The sequence below is a fragment of the Chenopodium quinoa genome, unplaced genomic scaffold, assembly GCF_001683475.1.
Source record: "Chenopodium quinoa cultivar QQ74 unplaced genomic scaffold, ASM168347v1, whole genome shotgun sequence".
Taxonomy (NCBI): Eukaryota; Viridiplantae; Streptophyta; class Magnoliopsida; order Caryophyllales; family Amaranthaceae; genus Chenopodium; species Chenopodium quinoa.
Genome location: NW_018743697.1, coordinates 2921973 through 2945994, shown reverse-complemented (window position 1 = coordinate 2945994; position 24022 = coordinate 2921973). Strand labels below are relative to the sequence as shown.

Here is a 24022-nt window from a genome sequence, read left to right as displayed (position 1 = left end):
GATTGGTGCCAACTTTTGATCGTGATTTTGTCAATAACAATCACATTGACTTTACCTTTTTTTTTTGTGAATATGGACATTTTTATTCGACAATAATCTTTTGAATATCAATTATTGAAATGCAAAATGCATTAATAAATACAATTAGTAGCTGGCAAGAGGCGTCGAGTTTAACATTATTAACTTATTATGCAAAAATTATTCGATTTAAGTTCAAAAATAAAATCACCGACTTCAACAAGTTGCAATTTGTGGATGAAAAATAAATTTGTTAGGTAAATTAGTAATGATTATCAATTGTGATGTTTAATATCGTCGACTTGGTCTAGTGTGAATATCATTAGATAACATTTTATATGACAGTTTGTAAAAGATGATATTTTTTTTAAGCTGATTGATGATTGGTAGCTTGTCCATTGTGAATTGTGATGCAAAGAAACGTCGACTTGATCTACCTTTGAATTAGAAACGAGTCTACACTGAATTGTTCATGTTTTACCACCATAACTACTTGTTGAATATTATTTCATCTTTTATACAACTATATATGTAATATGCAATGATATATTACGCGTATTTAAATTATTATTCTAAGCTAATTGTAAATGTTCACTCGGTTTAGTATGCCCGTAACATAATAGATTTTTATTAAAAACCAAAAAAAATAGTGTTATTAAGGTAAAGAATATGCATGAATTAATTAAGTACATACGTAATACGGAATATTTATATATGTAATAATATTACGCTTTTTAACTCTTTATTACTCTAGACTCATTGCAAATGATTTACTTTGACGTGTTTTTTTCATAATTTTATTTTGAATGAGCTATTATGGATGATTTATATAAAGGTTTTTTTTTTTTTTTTTTTTGAGAGAAAGCGGTTAGTGCATTAATTCATAGTAAGTGTATCCAAAAGTACATGCGAGGCAATCTCATTTGGCACGAGATTTTCCCGAGACTAATTTTATTTTGAGTGTATTAATTATTAATTATGATATTAATAAGTATTGAGAGTATTGACTTATTAATATAAAGCTAAGTATGAGCAAAGACTAATTTTATTTTGAATGTATTAATTATTAATTATGATATTAATAAGTATTGAGAGTGTTGACTTATTAAGAGGATTAGAGGACTATGGCTGCTAATGATAATAATAACGTGTTGTCGTCAGTGTTTAATGTTAATCATTATTATTGTTTAAGGGAGTAGTTGAATTGTTAGCTACTTATTAGCTTATTAGAATAATAATGGAGCATATATGCAATTATGCATGGTATATATGGTGATCTAAATAACTAATTAATTTGTTATTTGGCATATCCAGGCATACTACTTGCTACTTGCTACTTGCTACTTGCTAAGTTGCTAGTAGTGTAAGGGATTAGTGTAAGTAGTATAACTAACCCTTATAAGTCATAACCTCATTTCAATCCAATCAACTAACCTTGGATCTAAGTATGAATGAGCATATTATGGATATTAATGAGGATATCCGCCATGCCCCGATATTTTTAGTTTAAGACAAAATTTAACAAAATGGCACGTGAATAAAAAAAGTTTAAGACAATTTAACAAAAAAAAAAAACACTCATTTAAAAAAATATTCACATGCCATTTAGTTAAATACTAGCATAGTGCCCGTGCGATGCACGGTTTATAAATCAAATTATTAAACCCGTAGGAAAAATAAAAATAAAAACAAAGGTAATTCATTTACTATTAAAGGACTTGGTTACTAGTGGTCAATAAAAAAAAATTAAAGGGATGTTATTTGAATAGTATTTTATGTTATTTGTATTTCTTTTAATTTTTTATAATGTTATTTTATTAATTGAAAAATAATTGAATAATACTCCAAATAGCTATATAAGCAGTGGACTAATTTCCATGGTTGCTAAATACAACCCTCACCTACTTAACACACACCCTTCTAAAAACCCAAATATACCCTTTCCAATCTCATATTCTCATTTTTACGTTGCTTCCCTCTCTTTCACCCTAAAACCCCAAAATCTTCAATTTATAATCATCCAGTTCATAATCTAATGCCCCGATTTAATTTGAGGAATTCTAATTATCATGAATCGCGACATCATTTTCGCTCGATCTTGGCTGCTAATTTTTCATTGTTGTGGTCAAGCTAAACTTCACAATCTCCCTCATATTTGTTGCTCTATTTTTTCAATCGATTTTAGGTTTATTTTCTGGATTTTTTGCGCTGGAGTTTGAGAATTTTGGGGCTTTAAGTATTCAATTGCACAATTATTAAAGAGTGTTAGTTTCCCTATAAAAAAAATCTTTTGACATTACCTTCTCTTGATTTCTTTCATGAATGAATAATTGTAAAAGATATATAAAATTTGAGTGTTTTCATACTGTTTTTCCAGAATTTTTGATATTTTGCTTATCTAGGTTCGAATTTATGAGAAATCAATAGTATTTAATCTTTTTTGGTTTCTAATTTTCATTACTTTAAATGAATCGAATTGGGATGATATTTGGTTACAAAAAAAAAAGTAGGATTTCGTATAACTTGGGTAATACGATCAAGTCCATTTCCTATAACGATTGTGAATTAGATTGCATGTTTTGTATAGTTGGGGCTAAAAATAGATGAAGCTATACTATTTCATGCAGCTGGGATACTTGGGTAATACGATCAAGTCCCTATGTCATGTAGTAGCTATAATACAAGGGGTACTTGTTCATATGGGGTATCCAAAAATTTTATACTAGTACATTGACTCCCTTTGATAATCTTGTGAAATGTAGGCCAATTTTTACACCCAATCTAGATAATATAGGTATTGATTTTGTTCAATGTAATTGAAATAGAGCAACACGTTTCACTCGTATTGCACAAAGTGTACTCGAAAAAAAAATTTAAAAACAAAAAACATACATCAATTCCGAGTTATTCTTGGTTAAAATTTACATCTATTGCAATCCCAATTAATATTTTAAATCGATTTTGGTACTCTTGTAACAAAAACTTAAAATTTAGTAATAGTTAGGATTGAAAATAATAAGGGAAAAAGAGTTACGTCAAGTAAACCTAGGTTGCGTTTAGCAACCCCCTTTATTTATATCTCATGTTGAGAAAAAACTAAAATTTTCTCATCATATCATCCGCATCAGTAGCTACCATCAATCTAATATATACATGTTTTATTTACCCGTCACACTCATTAAATCTATAAACACAATAATAACCTTATATTTGACCTAGCAGAACATATATTTTTCCTAAGTTAACCATTGTGCCAAAAACTATATATTATATAATAGTCACATATATAACCAACAACTGATTAAATATAGTATACAACACAAATACTTCGTATATAGGTATGGATACTGATAATTTAATATAAATAAAATATACGGAGTATATATTACTAAGATTTATCCCTACCTTAATTATAAAAAGGTTAACAAAACTCTTATAATAGTGCATGGACATTTATATATCTAAAAATGTTCTTTTTACATATATTTTTCCCCATTTAATTTTAAAAGCCTTAAAATTGTCTCTTGAATTCGCTAAATTGATTTGAAAGGTTATGTTTATTTCAATATTTAAAGCCATTTACTATTTTCATTTCCTTTTGTTTTAATTTTTCTATTTAGAATTTATTAGACTATTAGGTTTCAAGATCGAAGTCAATATCTTTTTACCATACAATCACTAAATCAAAGTCGCTCAACTAAAGTTTTGGACGTTGCATAGCTACACAACATCCAACATATTTAATGATTACATGCAAATAATTTTAATAAAACTACGCATTCGATATAAGTTATTAAACAATTTAACTATATATACATTTTGATAGGTTTATATCTTTCATATTAACAAAAATTTACAAATGTTATTATTATATTTTGAAAAAAAAAATTAGACTTTGGAGTTTTGTATAAGATAGATAAAAGATAAGTTAAATCCCGTCATATATGCATTGATCAGTTTTGGGTGTTCTATCCGGTTCACCCTTTGGGCTAATCCAGATTTGAGGATCAGTTCTAGGTTATTAGGTTCCATTCCCCTTCCAATTGTTGTTGCAGGGGAGCGAACATAGGTCCTCCCTACCTAGTATAGTCTCAGTCACCACTACACCAACAACCAATTGGTGTAGTGGTGATTGGGACTACACTTGGTATATATGAAGGACACGTGTTATAAAATATTATATTATATACATATACTTTTTTATATTGTAAAAAAATATTATATTATATACACATACTATTATAGTTAAAAGTATTATTATGTATAAAACAACATAAATTATTGCACATGATTGTTGTATATCTAGTATAGTACATGAGCAATGCACAATTTTTAAATCAAAATGTTAGTTTTTTTTAAAAAAAAATTCATAAGTAATAGCATTGTTATTACGAATATTACAATTTAAAACACGAGTAATAGTTATAATACATTTTATATTTGTCCCTTTTCCGTCAAATGTCTAATTCAATTTAACTTTTATTCTTCTTGTTTAGATTGGTTATTGGTTCTTTTTTTTTATTTATTTTTTTTTATGCAAGAAAAACAAAAGGTTATTGTAAAAGACATTGTATAGAAAATGAAAGGTCGTTTAAAATTAAATTTATGTTCAAGATTATGTATTTTTTTCCAAGACAATATTTCGGCTCAGCATTCAGTATTTGTCAAGGAGTACAACAAACGATAAAAGTAATTTTTACACTATTTTGTATCTTTATCAAAAACTTTTGTATTCATCCGATTACTTGAATTGAAATTAGGATAACTTGTAGACTATTTTGGGTAACTTTTATCAATAAAGCATAAATAACTTTCATTCATTACAGGGTAGCTTTTATAATAGGTGCACAATATTTTATTGTACATCTGATTTTTTTTAAAATGTTTATATTGATTTCATAATTGACGTCAAATTAAATTCTATCGATTTTATTTAATTTTCATAAAAAAAATATTAACCTTTCAAAATACGAAATATTTGTTTCCTTCATTATGCCACTTTAATCATATTGCTTCAAATTAGTTATTATTCTTTAACTTGACTATAAATAAAGATTGGAAAAACTTTATGAATTATTTGTAGTATTGGAAAGTATATATTTATTATAAAAAAATTAAATCAATATTTATGTTAGGAAATCATGAATATCTTATGCATGTATAGAAACTTGCTTTTATTGTTTGAAATTTAACAAAAATAATTATGCTTGAATATGTAAACAGTAATTATATAGATATATTTTATACATAAGATAAGCCAATGAGAGAGTGACATTTGTCATCCTTACATTGAGGCGCTTGTCTTTTAGTATAATATATAGATTGTCTTATGTATTTAATATATTAATTTTTATAATTTTTTATTTAAGATAATTTTTATTTGTTGAAAATTAATGGTAGAAATTGTATTGCCTTTTTCTCCAACTCACTTACTGGAACTTAATTTTAGAAAACTTTGAAAAAAAAAAGAGTAAGTGTAAGAATAATTAAGAGAAAGAGTCTATAAAAAGGTATATGAGTGTAAGAAAAATTAAGAAATCGAGAGCAATTGCTAGAAAAATTAAGAAAATGCATACTCGTATAAACAGGCAAGTGAGCTTAAGATAATGCATACTCGTACTTGTTGGTATTAGTTGTAAATTGACCTTTTATATTTTTTTTGGGAAAGTTGTGAATTTGTATTATAATAACTTATATGAACTTGCTTACATTATTTCCAAATCCTTCAATATACAATTAAATCATTTAAATGCATCCGTTTGTGTTAGGATTATTAGAAAATATTTTTGGGATATTGTTTCCTTAAATATAGGGTTGATTGGGTATTAATGATATTGTATGTATCTTTTGATTTTGTCACGTCTTTTGAGAGTAAAGCACAAATACAGTCCCTAAACTTTTGTATTTGTGCACTTTTGGCCCCTTAACTTTTGTATGTGCATTTTTGGTCCCTCAACCACCATATTTGGTGTTTCTGACCAAAAGTTTAGGGACCTTGCTTAGTCAGCAAAAGTTTAGGGACCATGAGTCGGCAATTTTTTTTTTCCTTTTTTTTCCAGATATTTTTGTTAAAAATATTATTTAATTGTGAGTTGGCAGTAGTCATGATGAAGAAAAGTTAAGGGACTTAAAGAAGCCACGTGGCCCAATTGAATTCCTGTTAATCAAAACTCAGCATTTCGATTTCTATTCCCTATGAAAATTCATCCTTTGGTGGGATAAAAGCTTTTGTATATATTCTAGAAGAGGTGAAGGGTCATTCATCTTCATCGCAAACAGTAGTCAAAAAATACGAGCTCCATTGGTATGTCTGGGTGGGAATTTGGAGAATCATCGACGCATAAGAAAGAAAAACTCGAGTCTTTGACATCAGGTAGAGGTTCATCCCCAATTTCAATTTCTTTTTTTAATATGAAACATACCCTGTTTGTGTGTTCGTAAGCGAGTGAGGGTTTGATGAAAATGATGAAAATTTTGAATTTTTTTTGCGTTGATCTACTTAAATTATGCTTCACTTTGTTATTCTCTGCAATCGCATGAAATTAGTTGTTGTTTTGTGTGATTTTTGTTGAGTTAGGGTTTTACAGTAAAGATTAGGGTTTTGTATGCTCTGTTTTTAATGTGATCACATAAAACGGCCAATCTAATAGACGTGGTCACCTAATAACCTAGGTATGGAGGCTTTGGAAGATGCTCACCCACTGATGGCAACCCAGGATGTTCTTGTGCTGCATGTGTTCCCCAAACTCCATTGGGTGGACCAGATTAGTGTTGAGAGGGTATGCTCGAAGTGGCGGCTATGGTGGACCCTAAGGCACATTGCACCCTACCTCCCATACCGCATTCACCATAGGAATGAGTTCAGGGATTGGGTTCTGAATGACATTCTCTACAAATTTGGGCGGGACTTCTTTGCGTGGATTGAGAAGGACATGACAGTGTACTTCGATGGCTTTCCACTTCTATTCAAGGAGGATTAGAAGGTTGTAGGTGGGGTGGTAGGTGGGGTGGTAGGGTGGGTAGTTTTTTGCTTATGGTATCAGCTGGTTTTTGTGCTGTTAATAGATGGTTTAGGTAGTCTTTTGACATTGTCATAGCTTAATGTATGTATGTAGGTTGAATGTGACATTCATGATGGTTTTTTTTTTGGTATGTCACTGCTATGACACTGTATGATCTAACTTAATCAGATTAGGCTTCATTTAGTGATCTAGGATGATGCAGTTGTATGTAATTCAATGAAGCCTAATGTAGGATATTTTGTAATGACAATTATGATGATTATATTAATGAAAATGAATGCTTTTATTCTGTTTACTTAAACCTTAATCTATTTTGCATTTAGCTTTAATTGTATGTTTGGTTTAATTGATGACATTCATGTTCATGTGTGTGATCACATGGTACTAAAGAAAGTTGTGTACTTAGTTGAATTGCCATTGCTAAAAGCTGTCCATTCTTTTGTCAGATTATGGAATTAAAATCTTGCTTGATTATACATCATGGTGGTCAGTGGCAAATTGGATGTGAATCATTTTACTTGGGGGGAAAAATAAATGTGTTTGAGGATATACCTGCAACTGTGGATATAGATGGTCTGGGATATGATGATATTGTTAAGGTCCATTTCTTAGATCCTAGGAAAGATTTTAACTCAGGGATTAGGTACCTAGGTTTTGACAAAAATATATGTGATCCTTTCTTGAGTTTACTTCTATAATACAAGGTCATTCACATATATACAGAGCATCAGGAACATATCAATCCTTTATTTCAGAATTTAGGGAGAAGGGGTAGTTTTATGAGTTTGTTAACAACAAACATTGGGGAAGATGATGAGCATGCTGAGAGGTCAAGTGAAGGAGTGAATTTGCATGAACAGGAGAATATTCCTAGGCATGACCAAGCTGATATAGATTATGACACTGAAGGGAGTGATGTGGATGATGAGGAGTGTATGCAAGCAAGGTGTGAGATAGCCAATGACAAAAAAAATGTGGTTTCTGATGAGTATGAGTTGGAGATGTTGAGAAAGGTAGCTGCATTTAAGGGTTTGGGAGAAATTGGGAGTGACTTTGAAGGTTTGATGAGCTAGATAGCCCTGATGAAGATGATGATGACAATGACTGTGGTTTTTTAGTTGCTCCACCTTCCAACAAATATGTTAAGTCAAGTATTAAGATTTTGGAAAGTGAAAAACCCCAATCCCAAGTCTTTTATCCTGGGCAGAAATTTGATAACCCATCCACTTTTAAACAGGCCATCATAAATCATTCCATTGAACAAGGCAGAAACATACCTTTTCATAAGAATGATAAAATGAGGGTAGGGGCAGTTTGTGAGCACAAGGACAAAGGATGTCCATGGAGAATTTGGGCCTCTTGGGATAAAAATAAAACAAAGTTTTGTGTCAAAGCTTATGTTGGTGAACATACTTGTGGAAGATCCTCTAAGGTAAAGAAAATGTCAGCCTCTTAGATTGCAAAGCAGTATAACACACAGTTCAAAGTCAACCCTTACATGAGGTTACATGATCTCATGGAGACTGTATGGTTAGATTAGGGCATTAGGATCAGTAGGTACTTGGCTCATAGGGCTAGGATAAGAGGGCAATCTCTTATTGTGGGTGAGTACAAGGAGCAATATGGATTGCTACCTAGGTATGCAGCTGAGATTTTAAGAAGCAATAGGGGGAATACAGTGAAGCTGAAGTTAAATGGGAATGTTTTTGACAGGATATACATTTGTTTTGAGGCTTTGAGGAAAGGATTTTTAGGTGGATGCAGGCCTTTTATATCACTTGATGGGTGCTTTTTGAAGGGTCCTTATGGGGGGCAATTATTGGTTGCAGTAGGTAGGGATGGGAACAACCAAATGTTCCCCTTAGCATAAGCTGTAGTAGGTGTTGAAAGCACTGAAACTTGGAGTTGGTTCTTACACCTACTTGCTGCTGATTTGGGAACAAAAGAAGGGGCAGGCTATACATTTATGTTAGATCAACAAAAGGGCTTGCTTGCTGCAATTGCAGAGGTTTTTCCACAGGCTGAGAGAAGGGTATGTGCAAGACATGTGTATTGCAACTTTAGGGGTGTGTTTGGTGGTATCTTGGAGTTTAGGAAGCAATTTTGGATAATTGCAAAGTCCACAACTGAGAATGATTTTCTGGCTAAATTACAAGTAATGAGGGACCTCTCAAATGATGCTGCTGAGGATTTGTTGAAAAGAAATTATAAGAAATGGTGTAGGGCATTCTACACACCTATGTCTTGTTGTGACAGTGTAGACAACAATATGAGTGAACTTTTTAATGCATATATACTGAAATGGAGACATAAACCTATCATCAGCATGTTAAAAGACATTAGAGAGAGCTTAATGGACATATTACACAAGAAAAGGGACATGATCAAGGAAAGGGATCTCAGTTTATGTCCTAGAATCCAACAACAACTTGAGAAGCATAAGGTATGGGCAAGGGGTTGGAATGCATTCTGGGATGGAGGTTTTTGCTATGAAGTGAGGCATGGGGCAACTCAAACTAAGTATGTTGTTAATCTGTCAGACAGAACATGCTCCTGTAATGCATGGCAAGTTAGTGGGATACCATGCAAACATGTTGTGGTGGCCATTTGGAACAAAGTGGACCAACCAGAGCAATATGTGAATGATTTTTTCAAAAAGCACACATATGCCAAGGCTTATGATCACCTATTTGAGCCTCTAAATAGTCCACAAGAATGGTCTACGTCAGAGAACATTGTGACTGCTCCAGAGCTGAAAAAGGTGCACAACAGACCTAAGACAAAGAGAAGGGCCTCTGCTGGTGAAGTTACTGAGTCTGGGAAGCTAAGGAAGAAAGGAGGCAAAATAGCATGCAGCTTGTGTGGGGTTCCAGGCCACAACAAAGCAACATGTAGAAATGCACAAAGAGATAGCTTCAATGGTACTAACACAACTTCTGCCCACACAACTGAACCTACTGAAGCTACTCCTACAGTCCCAATGCATAACAGAGGTGTGGGTGTATACACCTATCCTAATGGTTATCAAAGACAAGCAACTGTAAGTTTTTGTTATTGCCATAAGTTGATTTCTGTTTATGCATTATATTACTCTACTTAATTACTTTTCATGTCACTTATTTTAGCCAATTAATCAACCAAATCCAACAACTTTTAGAAGAGGAGCTGCATTTTACTCTGATTATGCAGGGGAGCAGACCATATATTCCTTCTCTCAGGAATATACTATGTCACAAACACAACTAGAAGCACCATCTCAATCATCACAAACAATAACAACACAGTCACTGCAGAACTTAGCTAGGACAAAGCAAGTTCAAAATAGAAACAAGAGCAAATGAGGTAACCTCATTTCTTTTTATTTATAATTTCATAATAATAACAGTCATTAGTAAAACAATTACATTTAGATAGCCTACTACCTAATAACAAACCAAGCAAGTACACATGTAGCAAGTGCAAAAATAACCCACAATTCACACTTAAAACATATTGAAACCTTTGATTTTTTCATTTTCAACATAACACAATCTGACTTCAACTTTCTTGCAACTGTGTTTGCTTCAGTAACCCTCTTCTTCAGCTCTTGCACTTCATTACACAACATCTTTTTGTCTTCAAGTATCCCTAAGATGACCTGCCTCTGCCATTCTGTCTGATCTTCATCATCAGTCCAATTAAAATACTTGCAGCCTCTTCTGTTGGTCTCAGCATCATAGTCTGGGCATGCTACAAATCTCCTGCCTGGATTATCTTTAGTCCAGGACCTTGTTCTTTTTAGAGGTAAGCCACAGTGACACCTCCTTCCATTACCACTAGAACCTCTACTATAAGAAGACATCCTACAAAAACCAAAAAAAAAAAAAAAAAAATTATTACATCAATGAACAGAAATTTCAAATTTACATTTTTATTTTGTAGGTACCTTAACTGGAGTTCCTGATGCAATGGAAGCAATTTATTTGAGAAGCCATATTTTTTTGAAGATGAACATCAATTTTTTTGGAGATATTCTGTAGTTTATAAAGTTGTTTTGAATTGTTAATGGCTAGTTTTTTAATAGTGCAAACATTCGTGCACATTTGTTGTGTAATTGTTGTTGCATTAATGGTGGCAGTCCCTAAACTTTTTGCTTAGTCATCGTCCCTGAAGTTTTTGGCTGCTAATTGCTTACTTTTGCTGACTCATGGTCCCTAAACTTTTGCTGACTAAGCAAGGTCCCTAAACTTTTGGTCAGAATCACCAAATATAGTGGTTGAGGGACTAAAAATGCACATACAAAAGTTGAGGGACCAAAAGTGCACAAATACAAAAGTTTAGGGACTGTATTTGTGCTTTACTCCGTCTTTTGAGATATCCTATACTCCATATTATATATACACTCAATCAATGAATGGTGAGACAAGCTTTGAGCCTTTATCAATTTCTACATGGTATCAAAGTCAGGTTCACTATATGAGACTTGTAATGGCTCGAGTATATTGTCAGGCCCAAGGTTTTAGATCTTTAATGCCATTAAGTATTATGGGCCAAATTAATTTGGATCAAGTGATTCTTGAGTTAAAAGGATCTTACATGCAAGGGGGAGTATTGAAGTATATCCTATTTAAATAACACATGTAAATGTCCCACATTGAGAAAAAAAGGAGAGAGTTAAACAATTTATAAGGCTAAGGGGATACTCCTCCTATTGCCATATGATTTTGTGATGGAACCTCCTTAGAATTTGTGAATGAAGTGGACTCTCTCTATCAGCCTAGATCCGTACTCTGATTTGATTTTGTATAATTTATATATAGGTTAAATGTTGGTAGAGTTTATTTTGCTATAATAGTGACAATGTATATTTCCATAATATCAATTTTTATTAAAGTTGCTAATAGAAAATTGAAGATATCAATGGTCAAGGTTGTGCATTATCACATGTGTCATGCGTTAGTCAAATTAAAGCACTTTTTAGATACAAAGAGACTTGGAAAACACAAACTTTCATATGTGGCTGGCCACACCACGTGGCAACCATTATTGGGGTTACTTTGTTAGTGCTATAGGGGTTACTCAATCATTTGATCTGAGGTTACTCAATCGGTTAGGGGTTACTCGATCAGGGGTTACTTGGTGTGTGTCAGTTGGCCACACAGTGTGGCCAGATACAAACAAAAGTTGCAGTTTGAGAAATATAAATTCGGATAAGGATTAATAAGTTCATATAAAATAATTTAAGAACTCTTAAAAGATATATAATTCTATTTTACATTTTAAATACGTTCAGTTAAGTAAAAATAAAGTAAATTGAACACACTCTTAATAGATTTCTTGAAATATTAACTCTAGTTCACCTCGTGTGAGTAAAATTCCTAAACAATGGTGGTGTTTTTAAGGAACTTATTGGGGCAAAAATAGATTATTTAACCATTACAATAAACTATTTGGCCGCTGTTTGGTGGTGAGCTGATTTAAAAAGCTTATTTCATCAAATAAGCTCATTTTCAATAAACTGTGAAAAAGGTTTTTCACTAGTTTATATTAGTAAATTAAGGTTAATAACAATTATACTTTCATCAAACCCCATAACCCTACCACAATAAAATATGTCAATGTCCTCATTAATTTATCAATTTGCATACTAATACTGGTTTAAGAAATAAATTAGCTATAAGAATTCAACTAGTCCATATAACAAACACTTTAATACAATCTGTTTATACAATTAGGTCATGTTCTTTTGAGCTTATGAGCATAACAGATTTCAATAGAGTAGATGTTAGCAAAACAGATTTTAGACCACAACAGCTCAAAAGAACATGGTCTTATTTAATACAATTAATCATTTAAATCAACTATGATCAACTAGTAGTTAAAATCAGGTAACACAATCAAATTCAACTATCAACTATTTACCAAACATAACCCACATCATCCATGACAATTATACAGTCATACCAACACCAACACTTTGCAAGCACAAAAAAACATTACGCCGTTACCCATTTACCCTAGTTTCATATCGAACAATGGGCTAACATTTAAACGAACCCATATCAATAACCCGAACAATAGTCCAAATAAAAAGGCCCAAATTAATAAAGCTTTAACCTATTTAAACCTTCTTATCTACTTCCAACTCCTCTTAGCAGCAGCCGTAAACCCTAGCCACTTCTCTCCGGTACTCTTTTCTCTCTCATTTTCCTCTGCAATTTCTGCGTTTATTTCAATCCCTAATTTTCGTTTAACTTTGATTCTCCTTTTATTTTTAAATCAGGTTTTTGACCTTGCTCGATTTAAGCTGTAATTATGAGGTATGCTATTTTTCTGCATTTCTGATCTCTACTTTTTTCAATATGCACTCTATTTATCGATGCATTTCATGTTATTTTCTGGTTAAATTTGTTTGATTAGGGTTTTTGTTAGTTACTCTTTCTGTATGATTTAGTTTAGGAAATGTATGATATTTCATTTAAAAATCTTAAAATGTTAGTGTGATGTTAATTATATGTGGGAGAATATGAAATGCTTCAAAATTATATGAATCGACGATTTGTTTAAGTTATTTAGTTGATCTTGGTTAGTTTGTTTTGTTTTTTTAATTTGTGCATTAAGACCTTTAATTCTTAATTAATTGATTTTGGAAGGCGCTAACCCTAAAAATATAAAGTGATAGAGTGACTGTATCATGTCAATGTTTTTATTCACTTATTTCTGGCTTCATTACTCTACTCAATACCAAGGTTATATTTAAACTTACATCCTGTATAATCCCTATTGTTCGATAAACCCGATTATATGAAGTTAGTTGTTAGCATTTTGATTTTAGGTTAATCCTTTTCGATGTCGACCTTTATTTGCTTTCAGTGTATTCTGGTTGCATTACTTTACTAAAAATCAAGCTTAAATTGAGTTAATCTTGTATAATCTAGATTGTTTGAAGGTTGTTGACATTATTTTTTTGTTAAAAAAGTTATCTTTCTCCGTTAGTAAAAGCTTAAAGTAATATGTTATGAAGATCTTTTAAGCTTAATTTTTAATAAGTGCAAAGTTTTGACAACGAGACTAATAGAAATGCATTTCTAATTTGAAATGTAAGTACTGAGATTATATGAACTGGTTATTAAAATTGTTAAAACTTATGTGTTTTAATTCTATGTGCAGTAAGCTTCAGAGTGAAGCTGTGAGAGAAGCGATCTCTGGGATTGCAAACGATGCCAAAGAGAAGAATCGCAAGTTTACAGAGACAGTTGAGCTGCAGATTGGTTTGAAGAATTATGATCCCCAAAAGGACAAGCGTTTCAGTGGTTCTGTTAAGTTGCCACACATCCCTCGTCCCAAGATGAAAGTCTGCATGCTTGGAGATGCACAACATGTGGAAGAGGTAATTATCTCTTAGTTGTAGATTTCTATTTGGTTATCTAAGCAATTTTGAAAGTTGGATGAAAAACCCTGTTTAAAATAAGCCTGCCAAATGGTCACTATGCTATTATTATAACCTAGGTTTTTATAAGTTATCAGCTGCTGATCGTGGCATGTATGCTTGTAGATTTCTCTTTAGGCATTTGAGTTTGAACTTGTATAAGATGCTTGTTATGGAAATCCTGAATATAGCATTTTACATAAATTTTGGTTTTTGTGTGCTTATCTTACTTTTGGTGATTGTAGTAATATTTGGTTTAGGCTCACTATACCTTTGTCCTAATTGTTGTCTCATTGTGCTATTTTGATGTGATTGTAGGCTGAGAGAATTGGTTTGGAGTGGATGGATGTAGAAGCATTGAAGAAATTAAACAAGAACAAGAAGTTGGTGAAGAAGCTTGCAAAGAAGTACCATGCTTTCCTTGCATCTGAAGCAGTCATTAAGCAGATTCCCCGTTTGCTAGGACCTGGTCTTAACAAGGCAGGCAAGTATATTTTAATAGCAATAAATATAAAATGGTTTGTATATTTCATGTCTGTTGGTAGTGGTATGGTGATGTGGTTTACGTTCATAAGCTTTTCTTAGTTTAGATTCTGTTTATATTGGGTTCAGTTGATATGAAAATTTTTGTTGTATGATGTTTATTCATCAGTGTTCATGTTGTCAAATCTGTTTCATCTTTTTATGTTTTGCTCATTGGTTATTTACATTGATTATACAGGTAAGTTCCCTACACTTGTTACCCACCAGGAGCCCCTAGAGAACAAAGTTAACGAGATCAAGGCAACTGTTAAGTTTCAGCTTAAGAAAGTTCTCTGCATGGGAGTTGCTGTTGGTAACTTGAGTATGGAAGAGAAGCAAATTTTCCAAAATGTGCAAATGAGCGTCAACTTTCTTGTTTCACTGTTGAAGAAGAACTGGCAAAACGTGAGTTATTTTGGTTTGCCTATGAATTTCTTATAATATAAAAGTCCTGATTGATGTTCTTTGCTGCACGACGAACACATCACAGTCCTGCATTCATGTATTTGTGTGCATCAAATTTTGCTAATTGGGATTTTCTTGCTGTAAGATGATTGCATCTTACCGATATTGCAATTGTGTTCATCTAACTTTGAATTATTTTTTTTTGACAGGTTCGATGCCTATACCTGAAGAGTACCATGGGGAAGCCATACCGCATCTTCTAAATCAGTCTGTATCACCATTTTTGGCTGAGTTGCGTTGTAGGATTTGAATTTTGTTGACTGCCCTCTACTAGTAGTACAATCTTAATTGTTGTGAGCTTTAGTATACTGGGATATTTTTCTCAAATGAAATGGCTAAAAATTTTCTGCTTAATTTTATCATCAGTGACCTCTTTCATATTTGATGTTTTTTACCCTATGGGCAGTTTGAATTTTTTGGGGTTGATCTCCTTGTAGAAGATTAAGGTTAGTTTCTTATATTGCTTGCTTGTGGCAGTTAGAGCAATTGTCTCGTGATAAGATGCAAAACTAAAGTGACTTTTACTCCATGTCAATTAAAGCTTTTTGCTTGTTTGTATGATAGAAGAAGTTCGTTACTGCTAGAAATTCTACACTGATGGTTGAATTTCAAACTCGCCCACCACCCACCCTTTGCCCATCTTCACTAAATATCAATGATGCTTTGTTTTGAGTTTTTGACATTCACAGTTCCCTCTGTATTTGGTTTAGTTTTCCTAATTTAATTGTGATTTTTGCATTCAGGAACTGTATGCCTATTTTATGAAATATTAGAAATTCTTGGATAAATAGAAATTAAACTCTTTTGTTATTGATTAGAACTCATACATTGATCAGAATGAAGAATAAACAATTACAACCTTAATGACCAACATTGTCATTTATTTTTGCAAAATAACATTATAAGGTAAAGGACTTGTCAAACCTCAAACCTTATTATCACTCACTAGGATTTCACTGGGGTGAAACAAAAATTAGTATATTGGCGATGGAGTGTATTTGGGCCTTTGGGGTGCTAATAAGTTGGGGAAGAGTAAACTGGGGAAGGGGTGTAAGTTGGGGAATTGTACACTGGTGAACGCGAGTAGCTTGGGGATTTGTACACTGGTGATGGTGTGTATTCTGGAGATTTGTATGTTGGTGATAGGTTATATTCTGGAGATTGGTATACCGGTGAAGGGTTGTATTTTGGAGGATTGTATGTTGGTGATGGATATTCTGGATATTTGTATACCGGTGATGGGGTGTATTTTGGTGAAGGTGTGTAAGTTGGGGTCTTGTATGTTGGTGCTGTGTAAACTGGAGACATGTAGTACATTGGGGACTTGTATGTGGGTGGGGTGTATGTTGACGGTGGGTAGCTGTATGATGGAGACTTGTACATTGGTGGTGGTGATGAGTATTTTGGAGACTCATACACTGGTGGTGGTGAGGAGTATTTCGGAGACTCGTACACTGGTGGTGATGAATAAACCGGTGATTTGTATACTGGTGATGGGTAATAAGTTGGTGCCTTGTACTCAGGAGAGTAGGAAGGTGTCTTATACCCCGAAGTGGGGTAGTCGCGAGCAGATGAAACTGCTGCCAAGGTCATGAGCACGAAAGATACAAGTGAAGAGTGATTAAGAGCCATTTTGTTGGAAGTGTTTTGATCAGATTATCCTCACAAGAGCTTTAACGAGGACTATTTTGATTAGAGAATTGATTTGTTGAATGAAGAATGAGTTGTGAAGCATATCATTTTTTAATGGCCTATATATAAGCCATTGCTTGGATTGATTCCATACATAAAATCACTAAAATAATAGCTCTAATTTGAGCAAGTCTTCAATCTTTTAATTACGGAGTAGTTCATATAAGTACCTTTGTCCATGATTATTTCAATTCAATGCAAAAATTACTTGAATTGTTAGTTCCTTTTTTTTATTGGTTGCTTGTAGACTTTTACTACTAACATTCAAATTGACAATATATGAGTTGGAAGTAGTAATTTGATGCAAATGACTTATTTTATTATCTAGTAGTACCACTTGGTTATAAATTCATAATGATAGGGAGATTAGGACAATTGGCGTTTAACTTTCTCAAGTTCAGAACTAATCAAAAGACATCTCTTATTATTATTTATTTTTATTTTTTTCCCAATAGTGTTTAAAAAGAAAAATTTATTTTAAAGTGTTTGAATATGATCCAAAACTAAGGTTTGGTGGTACGTTTCGAAGACCCAACAAATTGTCTAACGCGTTTTGATTAAGTACATTTGCACATTTAAAAAAAGTAAAAATACCATGTAAATTTAAAAAGCGATTTAGGTTTTAACCCATATCACATACCTTTACATCTTTTGAGAGGAAAGAGTTAAAGATTTTGCACCGAAGTGGTTCCTTTGTAATAAATTGTAACTTTAAATGTACATTATTAACACACTAAACGTTTGTTATATTGCCTCATTTACAATTAAAGAAATATATAGTCATATGCATATTTATTAAAACCTAATTTTCATAATTATTACAAGTGCATAATTAAATATATAAACGACTAAAAATATACAATAACAAACGTGAAAAAAAGAAGTAGCTAGTGATTTAAAAAAAAAAAAAAAGAAAAAAGAGGAAGTATATTACATCAATACCAATGAAATACTCTCGGCTTTGTTTGCAAGGGAAAAACATATATGGTACTAAATAATGCCCGATATACACCAGATAACTTCCGTTTTTATAAATGAACATACTTATCTACCCCCTTAAATAACCCTTCAAACATATACTCCATTATTTTCACTTTTACCTCTTTATCTTTCTTCACTCCTAACATCCTTAATTTCACCCACCAAAAGCGACCACTGGGTCCACCACCAAGCAAGGCACCCAAATTCAACCACCAACAAAATCGTTTTTTAATCTTTTAATTTTTAATTTTCGTGTCGAGGTTACAAGGGAGGATAATATGTCCGGAAATCGCAAAGGAAACAGGATCGACACCGGCGAGCAGATACATTTTTTTTCGGTCGTTCCTTAGGAACTCCTGGAACGCTTGGGATTTTCAGATCTCCCGGGGTTTTGTTCGAGAATTCTAGGCAAACCATGACAACGCCTGAAATTTTTGAATAGACGCCCAAAGATCCAAAAATCTCATGCTTTCGTAGTATGACGGTGTTTTAAGTTATATGGTTGTTGATGTGGATATGAGCAACAATTATACAAGATGGATAAATGAGATAGAGAAATAAATATTGGATGGTAAGTAAATGATCAAACTCATATTTTCTTAAAAAAAAACCATAAAAATGGTCTCCAATCCTAAGGTGTCGTGGGATTCATGATATTAACGATAATGAGTTGGATTATGCAGAATTGCAGAGGTATTTTCATCATTTTCCTCACCCTATGGCTTCCGTGCTAAGTTAGCGTTAAAACATTTTTTTCTCTATACAATAGTTCATGAAACATAATAGTTTAAGATAAAGGATGGCAGTGGATCTGGACCCGACCTGGATTTGTGGATCCAGATTCGTTTTTCACACATCTGGGTCTTCAAATTTTGGACCCATCGAATCCGGTCGGATCCGGGTCCGACTGAAAAAAAAAATGGATCCAGATTTGACCCCTAGATCCGGACCCAGATCCGTTTACCTGTTTTTTAATTTTCCTATTAAAAAAACTAAAATTGTTTGTTTCTTTATTAAAGATGTTGATAATATTAGTAGTGATAAAGATTAGCCATTTCAAGAGATGAATTTTGGGTGCTCATTTGAAACATCGTATTTTTTTCGTCGCTTATCGAATACATCATCGTTATTTTTTCACTTGCTCATTTGAAACATCGTACTTTTTTCGTTGTTTATAATTTTTATTTTAAAATATAAGTGTATAAGTTGGTTACTTTGTGTTTTTAGATTAGTTGTATAAATTTAATTTAGGTTGAACTTAATAGCCCTCGACGGAAGTTTGAAATGTGTTTTTTGACCAAACATTACATTTTTTGCAAGAAATTAGGCAAAATATATTGGATCCGAATCTGTTGGACCCGTCGGATTTGGATCCGGGTCTCCATTCTCCAGACTTGACAGATCTGGGTCGGATCTGGATCCTTGATACAAAGACGGATCTAGATCTGGCCCGTTGCCATCCCTAGTTTGAGATAATGTCACAACGCATCAGCGATACTTCTTTTATAATTGTGTTGTGTCTCAAAGGTTGACGATTTTAGTGAACTGAACTAATTAGGGCTGAACTGAACTGAACTCTGAAATGAATTGTCTATGAGAGAAGAAAAGTTGAACATAATAGACCTTATGTCATATAAGTGAAATTTGAATAGATTGTTGTTAGATATATTTTGTTTTTCGTTAACTATTACTGTTGAAAACCAATCATATTTTCAACAATAATTTTAGTTTATGTATTAAATTTTCAAATATGTGATTCACTATTGAATACGTTTTTTTTACAAAACTATTGAATACGGAGTATGTTACTTCTTTCATTTGTCTTCCAAAAAAAATGTTACTTCTTTCATTTTAAAATTTGACTTACTTCCATACAACGAAAATGTCACACAACTCACAATGTTAGACCATTAGGCAGTTTTATTTATTTATTATTATTATTTTGTTTTTTTTTAAGTTTGAGGTCGTTATATTTTGTTTTAACCATGAATAACGTTCTTATATGATGTGTTTGACTGCTTGCTGTTTCAACTCCTTATCTGTTAAATTTTGAGCACAATGAGCAGTCTAACTAATATTGTTTACTCATTATAACCTGAAAGCTATTAGAAACTTTAATTTTTCTGGTAATCAAATTTTGTTACCACCTGATAAGTCCTATATATAGGGAGTATATGCATTGACCAAATTATGACATTAATTTACTAGATGTCTAGATGTATATGGCACCTCAAGCAAATAATAATACTACGTACGTAATAGGTAGATACATCAGAATTAAGAAAAACTCGTAACATTTATTTATAAATTAAATATATAAATTATACTGTATTACACAAATAGCCTGTACAATACACAAGCTCATTATTAGCTGACAAATATATATATTGAACATAAAACAAACATGAGATATAAAAAATTTACCAAACCTAATAACAATGGTTAAATTGAATACTCGGTGTAAATATGTAGAATACTACTAGTAGGTTTTGCGCATTTGTAATGAGGTGATAAATAATCAATAAATTGGTGATGGAGTGTATGCAGGAGATCCGTATGATGGTGGACTGTAGACTGGTGGAGACTTGTACTCAGGTGATGGGGTGTATTTTGGAGACTTGTACTCTGGAGATTCATAAACTGGTGATGGGGTGTACTTAGGAGATTTGTACTCAGGGGATTTGTACTCAGGGGATTTGTAAACCGGTGATGGTGTGTATTCAGGAGATTTGTAAACTGGTGATGGGGTGTACTTAGGAGATTTGTACTCAGGGGATTTGTACTCAGGGGATTTGTAAACCGGTGATGGTGTGTATTCAGGAGATTTGTAAACTGGTGATGGGGTGTACTTAGGAGATTTGTACTCAGGTGATTTGTACTCGGGGGATTTGTACTCGGGGGATTTGTAAACCGGTGATGGTGTGTATTCAGGAGATTTGTACTCGAGAGATTTGTAAACTGGTGATGGGGTGTATTTAGGAGATTTGTACTCAGGGGATTTGTACTCGGGAGATTTGTACTCGGGGGATTTGTAAACCGGTGATGGGTAGTATTCAGGAGATTTGTACTCTGGAGAGTTGTAAACCGGTGATGGGTTGTACATAGGTGGGTAAGTTGGGGACTTGTACACTGGTGATGGAGTGTATTCCGGAGACTCATACACATGTGGTGGTGAGTAAATGGGTGGTTTGTATACTGGTGCTGGGCTATAAATAGGCGCCTTGTACTCAGGAGAGTACGATGGGGCCATATACCCCGGGGTGGGGTATTCGCGAGCAAATGAAACTGCGACCAAGGTCATGAATAAGAAAGACATGAGTGAAGCATGATTTAGAGCCATTTTGTTAGATGGACGTACTTAGATCAGATGATTCCCACAAGAGATTTTTATTGTTTTCTAAGGGAATTTTGATATAAGATTTGAAATTGCTAAATGAAGATGAGTTGTGAAGCAAATGATATGTTCACGGCCTTTATATAAGCCACTGCTTGGATTAATTCCATGACATAAAATCACTAAAATAATAAATAAAGTTGTGCAAGTCTTGAATAAAATTATTTTTAAAATGTTCTACTAGATATAACCTATGTCAGCACGAATTTTTCAATTCAACGACAAACATATAATTGAATTGTTCATTATTTTCGAATTAGACTTTTACTAATTACATTCAAATTATTAAATATGAGTAGTTAGTTTTAATGATAGGAAGAGTACAGGTTTAACTTTCTTAAGTTATGAACTTGTCAAAAGAACTCCCTTCGTTTAGTCAGTCATGTAACTCAACTGCTACTAAGCATTTTTTTTTTGACAGGGCTACTAAGCAATATTGACAGCACATAATCAAGAACTTTTTGGGTAAATATAAGAATAATTGGACCAACTAACATGTTTTCATGACTAAAGAATGATATTTTTGGTTTGGATATACTAACCGTTAATTATTATGTGCAACAAAGGGGTATTATTTGTGAGACATAAAATATTCCTTTGTTGCACATAATAATTAACGGAGGTAGTATTAATATTTATCAATACGCGGAATCAATTGATAAGGGTTTCTATTAGCCATTGTGTATGTGTTATGAAGTTCGAAAATGATTAGTATTACTCTGTAAATCACACTGTTTTACAGTTCTTAAAGAGTATTGGCTTTAGATATCATGTAATTCTTTAGGTTCTTGAACAAACTTGGGATTAGTTGTAGTCTTATGCTTACATATAGTAGTACTTCGTATATTTTTTGTTTCAAGGATTTGAACTTGCGACAATCTTTGTCATTAAACTAAAATCTTATTAGTACAACATTATATTATACGATGTTGATTTAATTTGGAGGAGATATTGTCATATTATTAATACGAAGTAATAATCAAAGAAATGGAGTATAGTTAGTTGCCTGGTTCTGTGATTAATTGATCAGATCTTCGAAGCAACTTCGTATTAATTAGCGTTATAAATCTAATTACCAATAATCAGCTCAAAGTTCAGTATTTGATATGGGTGAAGCCCACCCTAGTGGCCCACTTAAATTCAGCTCCATGTTTCCATCTGAGCTTTAGAGGCCTAATTCGTACATTGGGCCAAGTTTGAATTAGTGTAATCATACATCAGTAACATATTAACATCTCCTTATTTTTTTGTTTTTTTGACGGAAACATTTCCTTATTAATTAATCCAGGTTCCAGTATATATATATATATATATATATATATATATATATACGGGGAGGTTCCGCTAAAAACAGTGCTTATGGTGAAAACTAAAAACAAGCAATCTTAGCCATTGAATGTTCACTAGATAATCTGATGGTGTGAAACAACCCAGAGGTCACTATATACAAAAATAAGGTAATTATATCGAGTTATATTAATTTTGATGACATTTACACCGAGGTCACTATATATAGAAATAAGGTAACTATATCAATTTTTACAATATTTACTTAGAGGTCACTATATACAAAAATAGGGTAACTATTTCAATTTTAACCACATTTACATAAAGGTCACTATATACAAAAATAAGGTAACTATATCAATTTTTACAACATTTACATTAAGGTCGCTATATACAAAAATAAGGTAACTACATCGACTAAGTTTTTGACACCATTTACATAAAGGTCACTATATACAAAAAGAAAGGTCACTATATATAAAAATAAGGTAACTACGTCGATTTTGACAACATTTACATAGAGATTGTTATATACAAAGATAAGGTGACTGAAATAAAACTTACAAAATTTCCATGATACTAAGGTCCTTATATACGGAAATAAGGTAACTATATATAAACTTAGGGTAATTATATCAATTTGACGCCATTTACCCATAGGTCACTAAATATAAAAATAAAGGGTATTAAAAAAGTCTATGTAGGATTCGAACCTACATCCCGTGATTACACGGTGCTCGACCAATTGAGCTAATAGGCTTTCAACATGCCAAAAACGTAGATGCTTACAACCAAAACATTTGTCTTATCAGATAACGCATGACGACATAGTACTTTATAGATGCAACACCATAGACAAATACATAGTCCTGCAAAGACGGACCACATTTATGAAAAATTACTAATATTAATCCAATAAACATGAAATTGAAAACAGAAAACCAACATCATAGCTAATCAAAATACAGCAAGATTGGGAATTTTGAGAATTTAACAAACAAGGTAAAAATTGAGCTGCAAAAAACAATTAAAACTAACCTTGACAACATATTCGTGGACTGATTTTGGGCCAGAAGAGTCAATCGCCATAAAACTTGGCATTAATAAATTGTTGAGGCTATTATTATTTTTAACATGCAGCCATAAATCATAAATCGCACAGGATTCACTGATATAACATCAGAAATCACAATTATAATTCTTGTTTAAACTAACATTCTACAAAAGATTGCT

General features: G+C 32.6%; 2 protein-coding genes and 1 pseudogene across 2 annotated transcripts; 2 read left to right on the top strand and 1 right to left on the bottom strand.

The window, feature by feature from the left end:
• The first annotated feature begins 9006 nt into the window (after window positions 1–9006).
• Window positions 9007–10381, top strand: LOC110684479. Its single transcript, XM_021860936.1, has 2 exons — window positions 9007–10080; window positions 10166–10381. The coding sequence occupies exons 1-2, from the start codon at window positions 9007–9009 to the stop codon at window positions 10379–10381; spliced, it is 1290 nt and encodes a 429-aa protein (XP_021716628.1).
• A 2726-nt stretch (window positions 10382–13107) lies between these two features.
• LOC110684244 (60S ribosomal protein L10a) lies at window positions 13108–15880 on the top strand. The gene is made up of 6 exons (XM_021860661.1): window positions 13108–13206; window positions 13303–13339; window positions 14190–14409; window positions 14767–14932; window positions 15170–15375; window positions 15585–15880. The coding sequence occupies exons 2-6, from the start codon at window positions 13335–13337 to the stop codon at window positions 15636–15638; spliced, it is 651 nt and encodes a 216-aa protein (XP_021716353.1). The 5' UTR covers window positions 13108–13206; window positions 13303–13334; the 3' UTR covers window positions 15639–15880.
• Window positions 15881–16217: 337 nt separating this feature from the next.
• On the bottom strand, window positions 16218–21575 carry LOC110684245 (annotated as a pseudogene).
• Between the last annotated feature and the right edge of the window lie 2447 nt (window positions 21576–24022).